At 37.1% G+C, this 19,117-nt stretch overlaps 1 protein-coding gene across 2 annotated transcripts; it reads right to left on the reverse strand.

Annotated features, from left to right (window-relative positions):
- Nucleotides 1–9,744: 9,744 nt before the first annotated feature.
- On the reverse strand, nucleotides 9,745–18,314 carry LOC125261751 (gastrula zinc finger protein XlCGF57.1-like). 2 transcript variants are annotated; one of them, XM_048180317.1, is made up of 3 exons: nucleotides 18,254–18,314; nucleotides 17,621–17,732; nucleotides 9,745–11,066 (listed from the first exon to the last, which is right to left on the reverse strand). In XM_048180317.1, exons 2-3 carry the CDS (start codon nucleotides 17,730–17,732, stop codon nucleotides 9,877–9,879), a joined length of 1,302 nt encoding a protein of 433 aa, XP_048036274.1. In that variant the 5' UTR covers nucleotides 18,254–18,314; the 3' UTR covers nucleotides 9,745–9,876. The 2 variants fall into 2 exon arrangements, with proteins under 2 accessions (XP_048036274.1, XP_048036275.1); XM_048180318.1 differs by lacking the exon at nucleotides 18,254–18,314 and having other exon boundaries at nucleotides 17,621–18,247.
- Nucleotides 18,315–19,117: the final 803 nt, after the last annotated feature.

Below are 19,117 nucleotides of genomic sequence, written 5' to 3' on the forward strand. Positions count from 1 at the left end.
TTTGAGCTTTGAGGTGTGAACGACCAGGGGAAAATGGGGGTTTCATGAACCTTTAACAATGGACTATATATATATACATAATATATATTTTGCCCCCACTCTCTGACCTCCTGAAGACTTTGTAATTTGCACCCTGACTAAGACACATTGGGGGAAGCATTTCAATAACCCTATGAATGCATATAAAAATGCAGAATCGAATCTAATGAATTGAATCACATCGAATTATAATGTAAATCTTCTTGAATAGAATTTGTAACAATGTTTTTTGTAAAGGAGGGAAGACGGCAGGGTTGGCTTTGACTACTGGCTGCTTTTATTGGAAACTCAAAACAAGAGGTGTGCAGACAGGCACAAAAACAGTCAAAAATCAACATAAATTCACTCTAACAAAAATAACAACCAAAGTCCATGAGTGTGGCAGCCAGCAGTCCTTCTCTCTCTCACTCGCTCCTGTTTCTCCTGCCGTTTTATACTCACTCCACGCCAATTACTGCAACAAGAGACAGGTGTTTGTTATTTGCGGTTAACCCACTCACTCACCGCACATCTCCTGACGCTCTCCCCCGCTGCAGGGTTCGCTAAACCACGCCCCCCTTGCCACAGAATTGTTCTGAATTTGCAAAAATCGTTCATGAAACAAATTGAACACCTATGAATTGTGAATTGAATCGATTCGCTGTCTACCCCAAGATTCACAGCTCTAATATTCACCCTAAGACATTTTTAATAATATTTGAATAAAGATTTTGTGAGCATATTGCGTAGTTTATTTGCGTTTATTTGTGTGACATAATTTTAGGCCAGGCTCTCATTCAAAGAAATTATGAGCACATGCCAAAACGAGAGAGGACCAAAGAAATATTAATAACTGATTAACTGTTGCAATTCAATGTATTCTTGCCCCCCCCTCCCCCCCTCTTTCAGACAAACACAATCTGAGATATATTTAAAAATATCCTTAGTCCTCCAAGGTTTATAATGGTTGTGAATAGCTGCCCAAATTCTGAAGACAAAAAAATGAAACCATCCATAAAAAAATGAATCCATATGACTCCAGGCCATCTGAAGCATTTAAGACAAATATCCTTATTTAAAACATTCTAAAGTAAAATAACAAGCTTCTGGCAGGACAGCCATAGGCATTCAACGTATGTCCAAAAAACTGGACGTAAACATGACCTTTAAATGTGGCCCATATCAGATGCTCATCTTCCACAAGACTCCATCCTGGATTGTTCATCACAAGTGATTAGTCCATTCTCACTTGCTTTCTTTACCTATCTATTTTTCAGGCTTTTCATTTTCTTATTGTGTACATCCACACTTTCTCTTCTCACATTCCTCCTGTATTTTGTTTCTCAGCAGTCTCAGTAGTGTCTTGTTTAGTTCCTTGTTCATCCCTTTATATTTATGATATATGATGGCTCCAGCATGTTTGTTGGGATGTAAGTCAGGATTTGGAGTTTCCTTGTTTTATGGCAGTTTGTACCTGTTCAGCTCTGGACCTGCTCTTGGCGCTTTTCTTCCAAATGCTAACTCCATGTTGCGTTAGGATCATCAAACTCTTATTAGCACTGGATGTCTTTATTGATGTTGGGTCATCATGGTTTCACTTATCCTGCGTTTCTACTTTAGGTTCCTATGGAGCTACTTCGGCAAGGTTTTTTCCAGCAAGGAAAGAAAGATTGTTAGAAATGTGGAAAACGAGTGTTTTTATTAAATCTAAGGCCCTGTTTACACCTGGTATTAAGATGTATTCTGGTTAATCGGATCATTAGTAGACGAGGGAGACAGATAACTGTTTACACCTCTGGGGCCTGATGCATAGGCGCCGATCCTGTGAAATGGTCGAGCACCCACGGAAAATTACGAGATATTCTCCATGGATTTTAACAAGAAAAAAAATCGACTGCAGCTATCAAAAATGATCCTTTAATATATATATATATATATATATATATATATATATATATATATATAGTTTATTTAAGGCCGTTTCTGTGACGTTATTTTAATGGCAAAAGTCGAGAGCTCATCCAGTGTTGAGCGAGCACAAATCTCTTAACTCTCAGTCAGGATTTCCTTCACTCTCGCGCTCGCTCAGATTCAGAATCAGAACTCAAAACTGTCCTTGCCCTGTACCTTCTTTCCTGGATTTAAAGTTGCCAGAAGCTTTTAACCACCTGACTTTCATGACTGACTGACGAAATAACACAGTGTAGGCTACTGTTAGGTAACGTTACTGTCTGATCATCAGATTTCAGCGAGAGCACGACAACACTCATGAAAAGAATGTGCTTGTTTTGGGTCGAATTCAAATTAAACATCCAGCTGACGTTCATTTGAGTTAAATAATAAGCGATCTGACGTTGTTTTTGAAATGCTGTGTTGCCGCTGTTATAAGTGGAGGAACGGTCTCTAGTGACTCGTGTAGGCCTACAGTCAGTAAGCACATGCTTAGTAAGATGTTCACACACTTAAGCCAGAGAACAGAACTTCATTTCCTTTGTACATTCTGTCAGTCATATCTTGCAAGTCATAAAAAATATAATCAGAGGAAAAACTATGTGTGTTCATATTGTAACAAGACAAACAGTACCCAAGATCTGAAAAGCCAGAGTTACTTTGTAACTTTACCAGTGGATTTGCAGGTTAAGTCACTCCTTGAAAACAACAACTTAAGAAATTCACTAAATTTTAGATTTACAAGAGAAACATCAGAGAATGTACTTGGGGACATTTATGATGGTGATATGTACAAAGAGTTCTCGCACCCAGGGGGAATTCTGCACAATAAGGATAACCTTTCATATGTGTTTAATTCAAACGGAAGTCCATTGTACAAAGCCTCAGGTACATCAATCTGGCCAATACAGCTGGCTATAAATGAAATTCCACCTGCTGAACGTAGAAAAAACATGATACTTGCTGGTTTGTGGCATGGGAAAGGGGAACCAAGGATGGATATATTTCTTCACAAATTTGTAGAGCAAGCGAAAAAACTGATTGTTGATGGAGTAATGTGGTGGAACAAAATCACAAATTCATGGATAAAAAGTAAACTGGTAGGGTGGGTTATGCTGTTGTGTGGATTCTGTTGCTAGACCCATTATGCAAAACCTCACCCAGTTTAATGGCTACTATGGTTGTGGGTTTTGTTACCATCCAGGAGAATATATCTGTGGAGCTGTCACCCTGTTAGTGAAGAGGAACATGCTGACAGAAATGCATCAGAAATGATCCATGACATGGAGGAGGCAGTTAGCGGTGGGCAACCTATCAGAGGGGTTAAGGGCCTATCACCATTGGTCAATTTACCGTATTTTGATGTGGTTTATGGATTTGTGCCAGATTATATGCATTGTGTTTTACTTGGCGTGACTAAACAATTGTTAAAGTTGTGGCTGGAGGAATTTGGTAGAGATTTCTACGTTGGCTCTCCAGACAATCAACGTGTTGTCAGTGCACGCTTGTCTAAAATAAAACCCCCTCAGTATATTCGCAGACTTCCCAGGGATCTCAGTGAAAGAAAGCACTGGAAGGCTGCTGAGTGGAGAGATTGGCTTCTTTTTATGCGCTGCCCTGCCTGAAAGATATTCTCCCTTCAAAATATCTTTGCCATTTTGCGCTATTAGTGCAAGCTGTTTACCTACTTTTGAGTGACAGCATTTCAAAAGATGATGTAAACACAGCAGACCAACTACTCCTTGAGTTTGTTTTTCGCTTTCAGATGCTGTATGGAGGAAAGTGTATGACATTTAATGTCCATTTACTACAGCATTTGTCAGCGAGTGTGAAAAATTGGGGACCTCTTTGGGCGCATTCAGCATTTAATTTTGAAAATGGCAATGGAAAGCTTGTAAGACTTGTTAAAAATGCCAGGGGAGCACCACTTCAAATTGTTAACAAGTTCATTATGAGTAGAACTCTTCCATTGTTAGCAAGCACAGACACAATCAGTGAGAGGACACTGAAACAAACAGACTAAAGCATATTGACTCACTTGGTGAAGACTGTTTTCTTGGCTCAGCTGAAATGTTGTCACTCAGTTTTGAGGAGGAAGTTGCTGTGAGGCAAATTGTTCAAAACATGCCTAGAGGTACAGAGTTTAACATCTACTGCCGACTGATGGTGAACTCTGAGGTCATTCACTCCACTGATTACCAAAAACCGGTCAGGTCAAATGACACTGTTGTTGTTTTGAAGGATGGAACATTTGGCATTGTCAGTAAGATCGTAACTTTGAGAATTGAACAGTCAGAGAGATGCCTTGTGCTGATAAAAGAAATCTGTCCAGTTGATGCACCCCTTTTGGAGAATGGAAGATCAAGGGTTTTTCTTTCTCATATTTTACTATGCGCTTGTAATTTTGGTCAGTTAAGGGCAGTTCCACCAACGAAATATAAAAAAATGCTTGCACATTACCTTCACGAATGAAAAATACATTTGCATCTTTCCAAACACAATTGAAAATTGAAAAGTTAGGTTACATATGATATTGTGTCACGTGTTATGATATTCCACTTTATTACATGTAGCTAGGTGCAAAAACAATTATTTTGAATAATTATAGTATGTTTTATTATTTTGTATGTATTATTTTACCTATATGATATTTAAACCATTTAAAATGTGAATATGTACCTATTTGTATTTGTACACTGTATTTTTTTTCCAAAATATAAATTATATATTTTTTATAAATATCTTAAAAAAAATTATTTTGTATTATAAATTGCATGTGTATATAAGTGTGTATATTATATAAATATCTTTTAAAAAATTATATTTTAGAAATATTTGTTTAGCTTACATTTACATTAATATTTAAAATGGAATATTGTGCTGTATTCTGTGTTCTGTATTTTTATCTTGTGTATGAATTATAATCATTTTTAAATTTCTGCTTCATTATTTAATATCCATTTGCCTAACTTTATTTTTGTATTTAATTAGTGCAAATGTACCATAATTAGCACAAACCTCAACGCACTGCAACTGAAGAAAACATGCATATAGAAAAAAAACACCAGCAAATTAAGAAAACACCTTCATTTTACTGTGTTGCAAATACGCACATCACCGCATGCGTCAGACTTCAATTAACGAACTTTAAAGCAGCAACAAGGATGAAAACAGTTACTTATTTGCCATTTAGCTGTTGATGTTTTAGTCTTCTGTCTGACTGACTTTTTATCTGATTACCTATATGTAGGCTGTATACCTATTTATGAAAATGTAACATGGATCTTATTGGCTGAGAGTAAACTGCACCAGAAATTATTTCGACAATCGGATCTTTAATTTCAAATCAAATGTATCTTAGAAATGGCTTGAATGGGGCACTTGGATTTTTATATAAATAAGCTAGTCTTAACAGCTTCATGAAAAACCTGGGAATATGAGGTGATTTCAGAATTGTGATTTCCAAGTTTGGAAAAAGTCATGCAAAAATCATGGGATGTTTTTAATAGTCAATATAGCATATGCATACTATATCCATTTTAAAAGGGCCGTACAAATGTCATCTAAGTACAGTGACTGGTATGCAACACTAGGTGCAGCTGGTCCACCAGCTCAACCAGGTCTCGACCAGCTTGGACCAGCTAATGACCAGCTTGTACCAGCTAATGACCAGCTTGGACCAGCTACCAGCTTGAGCTGGTTTTAGCTGGATTTTCCACTAGGGAGAGCATTTCATATATTGAAGAATTGACCAATCACGAGTGAGAATGCAGCATAGTGCATTTTTTTCTGTAATTCGCACGCCATTAGTGCGTGCTTTTCTCTCTCTCTTGCTTCGGTGGAACAGAAGTGAGCGGAGGCGTTTCAGGTCTCTTCTATTAAAATCCCAGCAAACACAGTACGTTGTGACGACGTCGTCAGTTAGTCGTCATTTGGTCAGCGTGACATTACTTTATGACAACGTTGTGAGGACGTCGTGGTAATGTTCCATTTTTTAGAATCTTGGCTAACGTTCCAGAAACGTCGCGGGCACGTCCTCAAAAGACGTCGCTGGTTAATCCCACGGAGAATGTTGTAGCAACGTGGTCCATTGGTCTCCTGATAACTTTCCAGATGTTGCATTAAGCCAACATTATGTTTGTTAATATGGCATTTGGATATTATGAGTAAATTTAATTGATTCAAACTTTTTAAATGAATCGACAGTTTTATTTATATGTGAGATATACCTAATAGCCTACTACATATTCATATTTTTGCCAGCAAAACTACCTAACATTTTACTTAATAAATTGTGATTATTCATATATTTGTGAACAAAAGAGGTTTACTGAATGACAACGTTGTGAGGACGTCATGGTAAAGTTCCATTTTTTTTTTTTTTTTTAAGAATCTTGGCTAACGTTCCAGAAACGTCACGGGAACGTCCTCAAAAGACGTCGCTGGTTAATCCCACGGAGAACGTTGTAGCGACGTGGTCCATTCGAGGGCTTGGAACCAGAGGGGCGTAAGTGGCATTTGACAAACTTTACAGGAGAGCCAAAACAAAATTTTGACCACACTTCAATCAACTGTATTTATTAACCTTCAACCACAACATTGCAACCACATACATACTTATACGAGTAAGTTCTTAAGTGAACATATTATGGCATATTAACACAATTAACATATTATAAAACCTTGCAAAATCTTGAAAATATGGCAAGAACATCAAATACGCCTTTTTGGCACCAAACATTTCCAATTCTTCTAAAGAAAAATAGGGCGTATCTGCTGATCAATGCAGAAATGATTGGTAAAAACATTGGTTAAAAACACTCTAACTTCATAACTTTTCATTTTATTTAAAATACTGTATACATAGTCATTTAATTTCATCATTTCAAACTGTTTTACATTTCATTTCTAACCGTTTAATTTCAGTTCTCATTTATGAGTTCACATTCATGTCAAAGAGTTTAACATTTAATTTCAAACAGTTTAATTTCTCTTGTTTATTACACATTTCACTTTTTAGTTCACTTTAGTTGAACTAAAAAGTTCACTCACTGCCCACTGTCAGAGTGTTATAGAACTCTGCATAACAGTGGGGAATACTCCCATTGGTGCACAGGGTGAGTAGGTCTTTTTTCTTTAAGGCACTGATCCCTGGAGGACTTTCATACAATGAGCTGGGGTGTGTGGTTCTGGTGCCTCTGGTGCCTCTTGTTGCCTGTCGTGCCACCGTCAGTTTTCGGAAGTTTGGGGCGGTGAAATCATACTTGAAGAAGATTGTGTTTGGTTCATCTTTCATGTAGCGGAACCATTTAATCTTCTGCCAATGAACTGATTGTCCCTTCTCATCTTTTGTTCTGTTTTTGAGTATGTGGTTGGAGAGGGACTTGAAGTCCAGAAAGTCCTTGTGTTCAAGTTCATGTACACTGTATGGGTCGTTCCTTCTTGCCATTCTCACAAGTGTGTAGTAGCCATCAGGGGAGTAAATAGAAACTTTTCTTCTTGCAGTTTCCACTGCAGCATGCACACTATCACACTCCATCTGGCTGTGACCAGACTCCATGTATTTATGGTCAATAGTGGAGAGGGGCAGTGAGCTGACAGCACGCAGGCACATCGTGCTAAAGGCAGCATTCCTGTTCTGTCCACCACAAGTATCTGAATAAAGAACTGCATGTTTTACATGTGGACTAAGTTCTTTAAGGTACTTGTAAACACATGTGCTAATCTCTGAAGATCCACGGCCGCCTTCCCCCTCATGCCACATGTAACACTTGACATATTTACTGTCTAATTCATACACAGTGAGGTTGTACGTACTTAGCTTGCGTGAGTAGAACAGGCAACTTGCGTTGCTCCAGGGAGTGGTCAACACTTGTTCTAGGTCAAAAGTGACAGCCTTGTATGACTCATTCTCTTTTGCTTTCTTTTTATCATTTTTTTTTTTTGTTCTCTGGCCTGGGTCTTTCTTAACTGGTGAGCATCATACTCATTCTTGTGATTTGTCTTCTCACTGTCTTCTAAACGTTGGTACCACTCACAGTATTTACATGCATCTTTCTTCGGAGTGTGAAAGGCAAGATTGAACTCATTGTCAAACACTGTTCTATAAAGACTTTGTTTTTCTGGTATAATCTTCCACTCCTGTTCGCATTTCTCTTTATACAGTGCATACATTTTTGGCAGATTCAGAGATCCTTCCAAGTAGAGCTTGTTTGTATCTTTCCTGGAGTAGTGGGATTCAAGTTTTGGGAAAGAATCGATATGCTCTCGTATTTTATCTTTGCTACTCTCAGGGACTTTGTTTTGAGGTGCATGCCGCCCTTTCTTGCTTGAAGGGGTAATTCCCAATTCACTAGAGGTATGGCCGCCTGCAGACCGTGCAAATTTCTCTGACACATCAAGGGTCTTCAAAAAAAAGTCCTTGCATACCCTAATCTGTCTTCTCTCTGAGGTTAAATAATACTCAAATGTATGATTTCTTCTTGAGATTGTTTCCCTGTTTATTTTCTCTCTTTTGACAACATGATTGACAATGAAGTCTTTCTGCCTCACTGCATCTCCCATCTCCCAATAATATTCAAATACTTTTTCCCTCACTTCCTAGAGGGTAACCAAATGTCCTTTTTTCCCCAGGACATGTCCTGTTTTCATGTCCTATCCTGGCTGTCCTGGTTGTTTTTTATAAAGTGATGAAAATGTCCTGGTTTTCATTATTTTTCATTGGGCCATTAAATTGACCGGTGTTACGAGATTTTCGGTTTATAATGTTTTCATTAGTATGCACGATTTGTGCAGTTGATTGTAACTGAATAACAGATACTTTGTGTAACAGCAGAGCAACCTTCAGCTGTCATCTACAATGAGTTCAGCTTGTGCTCTTCCTTTGTACCTTGTGATGTAACAGCTGATAGGCCTATATACATTTCTTTGTAACTTTCATGCCTCTTTAATAAGAAACAAAAAAATGCAGGGAAAGATCAGCTCTACAGCAAAATATAGAAGGGCAAGCAAGAAGGATGAGAAAGAAAAACGGGATGAAGAGGAAAACGAGGATGAAGAAAACCAAAGATATAGACACTTTTTGTTAGTTAGTTTTTGTAAGTTTGTGAGAGCTATTTTTGTTAAATTTGGATCGCTAATATAGCAGAGGTATTTTTTAGTTATTTATTTTTCTAATACAGAAGAGACATTAACTTGTCATGATACAATATGTTGAGAAACCTCTGAGAAGCCTATCTGAATTTGTGTATTTGGTTATAGTGTTTTGTAATATAACAATTTTATATCCATACAGAGGAGGCATTTTTTAAATGTATTGAAATTATAAGGCATCTTTGAGTAAACTTTGAGGTATCGTTTGAGTATTGCCGGGCAGAGTGTCCTGGTTTTTGGTAATCAAAATATGGTCACCCTAACTTACACGATTTACACCTGACATTTCAACGTTTCTTTAGACATAAGTCTATTTTTTTGTGATTAGTATTCACTAAGTTACAGTTAATTTTCTGAGAACTATCAGATTGGACTTCGTTCAGAGGGAGACGAGAGATCACGCATCATGTTAGTTTTCTTTATTTTACAAAAAGCACAAAGCATTTTGTTTTTACTCTGAGTGTACACAAATAAAAGAAGATATTCAACAGATTAAAATGGTGTATAACTCTTAATTGTATGTGCAACATTAACGGAGTATTTTGAGTCTCTTTCACAGTGGTAAGAAAAAAACTGCGGTGATATCGCCGGCGATACCTCAGAGTGTTAAATAAAATTAATGAGTACCTTTAGTGTTTTCAATGATGTGCAGTCTATGTATATCTGTTCACAGCTCAAAAAAATGTGTTCTGGGGTTTCATGACCCTTTAAGTACTTATTAAAATCAGATACTCTAAGACCTTTACTTAGGTTGTATTAGAATTGGTGACTTGAAACTTGTAAGAGAGTCATTTTCGAGTGAATCTTCATGTGACCCTTAAGGTCACCTTTAAATCTGAAACTCTTTCCACACTGACCACATGTAAAAGGCTTCTCTCCAGTATGAATTCTCATGTGGGCTGTAAGATTTCCTTTTACAGTGAAACTCTGTCCACATTGTTGGCAGGTGTAAGGCTTTTCTCCAGTGTGAATTCTCATGTGGATTTCAAATGTTCCTTTTTGACTGAAACTCTTTCCACACTGTTGGCAGATGTAAGGCTTTTCTCCAGTGTGAATTCTCATGTGGATTTCAAGTTTTCCTTTTTGACTGAAACTCTTTCCACACTGTTGGCAGATGTAAGGCTTTTCTCCAGTGTGAGTTCTCATGTGTCCCTTAAGGTTACCTTTAAATCTGAAACTCTCTCCACATTGCTGGCAGGTGAAAGGTTTCTCTCCAGTGTGAATTCTTATGTGTTCATTAAGGTTTCCCTTTTGACTGAAACTCTGTCCACACTGGTTACAGGTAAATGAGCTCTCTCCAGTGTGAATTCTCATGTGGGCTGTAAGGCTTCCCTTTTGACTGAAACTCTTTCCACATTGTTGGCAGGTGAAAGGCTTTTCTCCAGTGTGAATTCTCATGTGGACTATAAGGCTTCTTTTATGTGTGAAACACTTTCCACATTGCTGGCAGGTGTAAGGCTTTTCTCCAGTGTGAATTCTCATGTGGGCTATAAGGTTTCCTTTTACAGTGAAACTCTGTCCACATTGCTGGCAGGTAAAAGGTTTCTCTCCAGTGTGAATTCTCATGTGTACTTGAAGGTTTACTTTCACAGCGAAACTCTTTCCACACTGTTGGCATGTGAAAGGCTTTTCTCCAGTATGAATTCTCAAGTGGACTAGAAGGTTTTCTTTAAGTGTGAAACTCTTTCCACACTGTTGGCAAGTGATGGGGCTCTCTCTAGTATGATCTTTCAAGTGAACCTGAAGGTTTCTGTGTTGATCAAAACTCTTTCCACACTGTTGGCAAATGAAATAACTGTTATTTCCAGTCTTTTGAGCTCTTTTTTGTAAGGAGGTCTTTTTAGCCTGTATCGATCTTTTCCCAGTCATGAAATCATGTTTATCATGTTTTTTCTCTTCTTCCATTTCATTAAGTTCATGACTCGCCTCTTTCAGTGTCATTAGGTCTAGGGCAAAAACAGACATAAAACAATTTAGACATTTAATACATCAAAACCAACAACATGTATGATCTATACCCTATCCTATCCTATGTATCAGGGATGGGCAACTTTGGTCCTGGAGGACCACTGTTTTGCAGAGTAAAGTTTCATCCCAAATCAACCTACCTATCTGTAATTTTCAAGCAGTCCTGAAGACTGAAGACAATTTTGCTGGTGTGTTTGATCAGGGATGGAGCTAAACTCTGCAGAATAGTGTCCCTCCAGGACCAGAGTTGCCCATCCTGTCTATAGATCATATACTCAATACACCAGTGGTTTTCAAAACTGGTCCAAAGGGACTCACCACTGCACATTTTATATGTCTCCTTTATTTATCACATATGGTTAAGAACATCATCTTGTTAGAAGAGAGCTGACACTGAATTTGCAGCTTTAACCGCAAACTAATGTTCATCTATTGGGATAGAACTGGATCCATTATAGACCTAAATGTACTGAAATTAATTCACTCAAAAGCTCTTCTGTACTCCGGTGTGGTTACCGATCTCAGTACTTCCATACCGCACCCAAGCATAATCCAACCGTGCCTCTTCACGTGTGCCAGGGCATGGTACGGAGCAATTACACTAGTAAAATGAACCAGACTTAAGGCCTGTACACATCGGGACGAATGTCGTGTGTGCGATTATCGCCAACTTTATTTCCTCGTGACTAAACAAAGGGCGCCAATGTGAGTGTGCACACCGACACGAAAAACGGCAGGTGTAAAAGCATCATTTTTTAAAAAACACCTCGTTTTTGTTTTTTGGGGGGGGGTTTGACACGTCACGTTAAACTGGCAACCAATGAGAGTGGTGCTTTTGTTCATGTGCCTGGAGATGCTGAAATTACAGTAAAACACGACTTGGTGGCTCTCAAGCACAAAACAGTCTTGCTGAGCTCACATTGATACCAAGACGACAAAGAGAAAGTAAGTAGACGAAGAAGACCCCTACAAACCATTCCTGGGTCTAAAACAGCTCCTTAGCTTCCTAGGTCGTGTATCAGTATATCGTGTAAATGAATGTGGCCGACTCCCTGATCAGTGCCCTGACTACTGAACAAGGGAGCTGATTGAGACACACGCTATGGGTGCTGTTTGTTTTGTTTTATCTTTTACATTCGAGAAATATAGTTCATAAATATGTTTATTTGCACTACCGTTCACCTGCACTACTGTCATTGTGACTTATTTGCACTACCGTTTCTGACTACCATCTCTCATGTTACATATAAGCCATTTTATATCTGCATTTTTATCTTCTTTAACTTTATTAAATCATACATATGTTTATTTGCACTACCGTTAAGCACCAGCGCCACATACTGTCAGGGAGTGAATTTGCACATTCACTCTGCAAATCACCAGTGAAAATCACTTGGGTATGAACACAAAAAAACGCCTCGTAAAAGGTGCGATATTCGTCCTGGTGTGTACAGGCCTTTAGGGGGTTCAAAAGTGCTCGGCACAGTTCGGATCGCCTAGTATGAATACACCCTTAATTTCTGTTTTATGACACATTTTAATAAAAAAAAAAAATTAACTATCAAAAATCTATATCAATGAGGAAAAGTGGTTAACTCTTTCCCTGCATTTCCCTGCATTTATGACACCATGCTTTCCCACCATTGATGGAATTTTCTGACAGTCCTTGTTTTCCGTGTATTTTTAAGCTTGCATTTTTATGGGCTGAAATTCAACATGGTCGTATATTTAAGCTGTGTATGTTTCAATTAAAAATATTTCACACACATTTTCATTATTAAAAATGCAATAATTTTTTCTGTGTGTACATTAATGAGGAAAAAAAATGAACAAATTTTAGCAAATAGCTGCAATATAACAAAGAGTGAAAAATTTAAGGGGGTCTGAATACTTTCCATACCCCCTGTATGTCATTTGAGTGCACTATATCTGCAAAGAGTTAACGAAATAAAGTGAGTGAATTCGGACACTGACATATCTGTGCATCGGAGAGCTGGAGCTGTCACAGAAACCGCTCAACACTTATATGTTACTTAATAAAATAATATTAATAACAATCTTAATGACTTTATTTTGTAATCATACATACCATACCTGCCAGCTTTGTAGTTTCATCGATTGTATGGTTTGTCATGCTTAATATGTGTTCATAATCATTAAATACTATAATAAACTGCAAACAAAAATAAACACATTAACAAGTGTACAATATTTCATATATTTATTAGTTTTAATAAAGTTTGTTAGAATCTCACGCTCACAGATGACGTGGTCGCTGAGTGCCCTCAGGCGACTGTTATGATTGCATTTGAATGAATAAACTACCTAGAGATGATTAACGAATCTTTTACGTCAAATTACTGTTTTCATACTTCTGTAATATTTTTCAGTCAATAATAAATTACAGAAAGAGCTGCAAGTGTGAATTTTCTGACAACAGGCTCTGTTAATCTTTGATGAACGAACGCCTGTGTGCACATTAGAGTTTCGGATGGCTCATGGTTCGGTTTGTATTGCAGTTTTAAGCTCATAGTTTCGGTGCGTCAAATAAAATGAAAGAAAATAAGAACATAATCAAACAGCACAAATAAAGGTTTTTCATGTTTCCAGTTTCAAGGTACATAAATTTAATAAAGAAGCTAATAAAATGCAAAACATTCCATGTAATCATCACTGTATAAATTAAATAAAGATCGATAATAGTATAGTAGCTCGCAGGCTATCAACACTTGGGTAATGACGGCGTAAATGACACTTCGAGGGCACTTGATAATTACAGGCAGGTGTGTTCGATCTGAATAAACAGTTCACACAGCTAATATAACCCTCAAAATGGATCTTTACAAGATGTTCGTCATGATAGAACTTTTTGGCCTTAATTCTAAGCGGTATGTGTGGAGAACACCAGGCACTGCTCATCACCTGTCCAATACAGTCCCAACAGTGAAGCATGGTGGTGGCAGCATCATGCTGTGGGGGTGTTTTTCAGCTGCAGGGACAGGACGACTGGTTGCAATGGAGGGAAAGATGAATGCGGCCAAGTACAGGGATATCCTGGACGAAAACCTTCTCCAGAGTGCTCAGGACCTCAGACTGGGCTGAAGGTTTACCTTCCAACAAGACAATGACCCTAAGCACACAGCTAAAATAACGAAGGAGTGGCTTCACAACAACTCCGTGACTGTTCTTGAATGGCCCAGCCAGAGCCCTGACTTAAACCCAATTGAGCATCTCTGGAGAGACCTAAAAATGGCTGTCCACCAACGTTTACCATCCAAACCTGACAGAACTGGAGAGGATCTGCAAGAAGGAATGGCAGAGGATCCCCAAATCCAGGTGTGAAAAACTTGTTGCATCTTTCCCAAAAAGACTCATGGCTGTATTAGATCAAAAGGGTGCTTCTACTAAATACTGAGCAAAGGGTCTGAATACTTAGGACCATGTGATATTTCAGTTTTTCTTTTTTAATAAATCTGCAAACAATGTCAACAATTCTGTGTTTTTCTGTCAATATGGGGTGCTGTGTGTACATTAATGAGGAAAAAAATTAACTTAAATGATTTTAGCAAATGGCTGCAATATAACAAAGAGTGAAAAATGTTAAGGGGGTCTGAATACTTTCCGTACCCACTGTATGTCATTTGAGTGCACTATATCTGCAAAGAGTGAACGAAATAAAGTGGAGTGAATTCGGACACTGATGTATCTGTGCGTCAGGAGAGCTGGAGCTGCCACAGAAACCGCTCAACACTTGATAAAACTACTTTTATCCTACATGTTACTTCATTAAAATAATATTAATAAACAATCTTAATGACTTTATTTTGTAATCATACATACCATACCTGCCAGCTTTGAAGTTTAATCGATTGTATGGTTTGTCATGCTTAATATGTGTTTATAATCATTAAATACTATTAAAAAAAACTGAAAACAAAAATAAACACATTAACAAGTGTACAATATTTCATATATTTATTAATTTTAATAAAGTTATTTTTAGTTTGTTAGAATCTCATGCTCACAGACGACGTGGTCGTTGAGCGCCCTCAGGCGACTGTTATGATTGCATTTGAATGAATAAGCTACCTATAGATGATTAACAAATATTTTTAAGTCAAGTTGTTGTTTTCATACTTCTTTCTGTAATTTAATATTGACTGAAAAATATTGCAGAACTATGAGTTTCAGTTTGTGGTGTATTTTTGTAAATTGTATTTAAGTAACTTGAATGTAAAGTAATTAACAATCTGATTACTTTTTACATGTAGTAATCAGTAATGTAATCAAATTACAATTTTAATGTAGTAATTTGTAATTTGTAGTGGATTACTTTTCTTGAGTAACTTACCCAACACTTTATACAGTAGGGCTGCTGTTACTAATCCGAATCAGTAACAAACCTCCGAATCCAAACACAGACGAAGAAGAAGCAGAAACAAACGATAAAAGCTTTGACCCCGCATTCTTCATAACGCTTACGCTGAGTGTCCTACGCCTTCCCTATTTAAGTTACGGAAAAAAATGAAACTGGCGCCGCATTCGTTCCGTAACTTGAATAGGGAAGGTGTAGGACATTCAGCGTAAGCGTTATGAAGAATGCGGAAGCAGGAAAGTACGTTCAATGCGATATTTTGTTTATAAAGCATAAACGGTTGTATTTTTTTCGAAAATGCCCAATCGATTCACTAGATAAGACCCTTATTACTCATATAACTCGGTATCGTTTAAAGCCCTTGAAGCTGCACTGAAACTGTAATTTTGACCTTCAATCTGTTGGTAGCCATTGAAATCCACTGTAAGGAGAATAATCCTGGAATGTTTTCCTCAAAAACCTTCATTTCTTTTTGACTGAAGAAAGAAAGACATGAACATCTTGGATGACATGGGGGTGAGTAAATTTATCAGGAAAAATGTAGTTAAAAGTGAACTAATCCTTTAAGTCATAATAGCATAATGACAAATAGCATAAAGCATAATTAAGTCATAACAGCTCGCAGGCTATCAACACTCGGGTAATGACGGCGTAAATGACACTTCAGAGGGCACTTGATAATTACAGGCAGGTGTGTTCGATCAGGATTGGATCTGAACTCTGCATGTATGTAGATCTCCAGGAACAGGATTGGGCATTCCTGCTCTATGTTCATCAGCTCATTATTAGAGACTCATGATCGGAAATGGATATTTCTAATAAATCTACAAAGTGTCCTGGGCTGCGTTCAAGTAGAGATTTTTAAGCCCTTCCCTTGCTCGATTCCCTCCATCTTGTCAACTCGGATGACACTATTTACATTGAACAAGTGCCCAATACTGGCAGAATCTGTCTAGCTACTTTAAATGTAACTCTCTAAGTTCATGATTGCTTAATCTGTATGGAGCTGACTTGTAGTCAGATGCAATTTATGTTCCAGAAAATACTGTAAAGGCTTGAATGTTTAAAGGCTTGAATATGTGTGTTGCCACCTTTTCTAAATAAAAGAAAGAACAGTGAGCAGATCTTTTTGGTATTATTCGATTATTTTTTTTTATCTTGCACCTGGCAAAGACGCTTTGAATGTGTTTGACTATGTGACTCTCTCACGCCACATAAAATGTACACATCAGGCGTTGTTATAGGAAACATGATCAAAGTTGCTGCAGAAACAAGGTTTTATTTGTTGCAAAGTGCCGGACCAGCAGAATATGACAATATAACGGAGAAAATGTTTTGAGACCAGTGAAGACGACAGCACAGAATAAAGCCGTCCATACCTACTGCCGCTGCCTCATAAGATGCAGGAGTCCAACGCGGCTGCACAGTGTCATGATGTAAATAAGACAACATCTGTACTGCAAACCTTTCTTGTTGCTTTTTTTTTTTTGGCTTATGCCTACCAATGCAATGCAATGAAACCAATGCAGATATTCCAGAAAATGAAAGAGTGGCATGAACACACAAATCGGATCTGAACAGCTGCGATACACAGTGTGGACGTCAAAAACTTTGGATTCGAATTTGGACTGAACATGTTTTTGAACTTATTTCAGTTTATATCAGTACTTTAACAAAAACATGTAATTGATAACCATGATAATTTTGTCACAATAATCACGGTATGTAATTTTCACATTTCACCTCTAGCCTCAATCTGCTCATTGATTTCTAACCTACACCTGAACCACGAATGACAAGGTAAATATTTTTCACTGGTTTCATCAAATATTATCAGTTCACTCGGTTCTACTTCAAAGTGTTTTACACGCCCTGCTGACTTTCCTCCATATGACACACACATGAAATGATTATTGATGTAAAATGTTTCAATCAGGACTTATTTATTGCTTGATTTAATGTTCAGTTTCTGCTATTTATGTTCAGGTATGTTAAATGTTAGTACAGCACTTTTGAGCATGAACAGAAAAAAATACTTTCATTGTTCTCTATTCAGAAGTAGATGTTGGGTTTAATGTTGCTCAAAATATTTTCTATTTATGTAGAGCTGGACATTTTAATAATGATCAAATGATTAGCTGTGAGAATAAAACCAACCTGTTTGTTCCTCAGTATCTTCATGTTTCACACTGAATGTTTCTTCAATCTTCATGTCTTCATTCTCCTCTTTAATCGTATTTTCTTCAGTTTCCTCTTTAATAAACTCCATCTTTAAGAAGAGATTAACAGAGTTTATGGTCTTAAATGGACCTGTTCAAACAAACAAACAAAAAAACACTCGAAACTAACGCTGCAAATGAATAAACTTAATATTTAGGCATTTATGACTGATGAAAACATGATTAGTTAGTTTGTTAGTGTTTGTTGTTTTCGTTCATGTTCACTGTTTGAGCAGCACGTGTCGTGATTCACTGAATCATTTCTCAAAGTGTTTGATTCAATTGACTCAGAGTTGAAAAGTTCAGTTTCTCCATCATTACTCTCCAGACACTGAACTCGTGTTCATGATAAACTGATTTATGATATATAGAGAGAGAAATGAGACGCAGATTTACTGTTTCTCATCAGTGGATATGAGCTTTACTCGCAAATATCCTTCATTACAGTTAGATAAATAAATCAACATTAAATGGTAAATAAACTAATATTTCACAAAGCTTGTAAAAAAAAAAACTATAAATCATTGAACTGTCTTCATCGATTAAAACCGATTAAATTCTTAAAACAAACCTTTATTCAGCAGAGTCACAGCAGATGCAGGAGCTCGGCGCAGTCTTATGACATCATGTCGTCACTCCAAAATAAAAGTCCTGTTCAGACGCTGCATTGTCTACAATCACAGAAGTGCATAGAAATGTAACAATTTTTATCAGATAATCTTTCTAGTAATACTCAAACAGTGACAAACATGATACAAACACAAATGTTAAAAACATTGTTTGAGTTCATAAAGCAGAGTTCATTCATGTGTCCAAATTGAAACACATTTAAACTCAGTGTGTTTCACCAATATGAAAATGTGGACAAGTTCATTTGATCCTAAACATGGGTATAAAAGGTGTAAAAAGTTATCTTTCAAGAATCAGTTTAAGTAAAAGATGCACCAAAATTAAATGCAATTCATTCAGTACTAAAGTATTGCTAAAAGGTTCAGTCAAATTAAAAATGTAATCTTTCACATATTTGTTATTAAATTAATAGCAACAAAAGTCTTCATTGTTAAAGGATTAGTTCACTTTTAAATATACTTTTCCTGATAAATTTACTCACCCCCATGTCATCCAAGATGTTCATGTCTTTCTTTTGTCAGTCGAAAAGAAATGAAGGTTTTTGATGAAAACATTCCAAGATTTTTCTCCATATAGTGGACTTCACTGGGGTTCAATGGTTTGAAGGTTTCAGTGCAGCCTTAAAGGGCTTTAAATGATACCAAACGAAGAATAAGGGTCTTATCTAGAGAAACGATCTGTCAAAAAAAAAAAAAATTTGTTTTAACCATAAATGTTCATCTTGAACTAGCTCTCTTGTTCTTCTTCTTCTCAATTTGAATTCCAGCAGTGTAGACACTGCTAAGTGTATTACTGCCCTCCACAG

Source organism: Megalobrama amblycephala, unplaced genomic scaffold (assembly GCF_018812025.1).
Source record: "Megalobrama amblycephala isolate DHTTF-2021 unplaced genomic scaffold, ASM1881202v1 scaffold479, whole genome shotgun sequence".
Taxonomy (NCBI): domain Eukaryota; kingdom Metazoa; phylum Chordata; class Actinopteri; order Cypriniformes; family Xenocyprididae; genus Megalobrama; species Megalobrama amblycephala.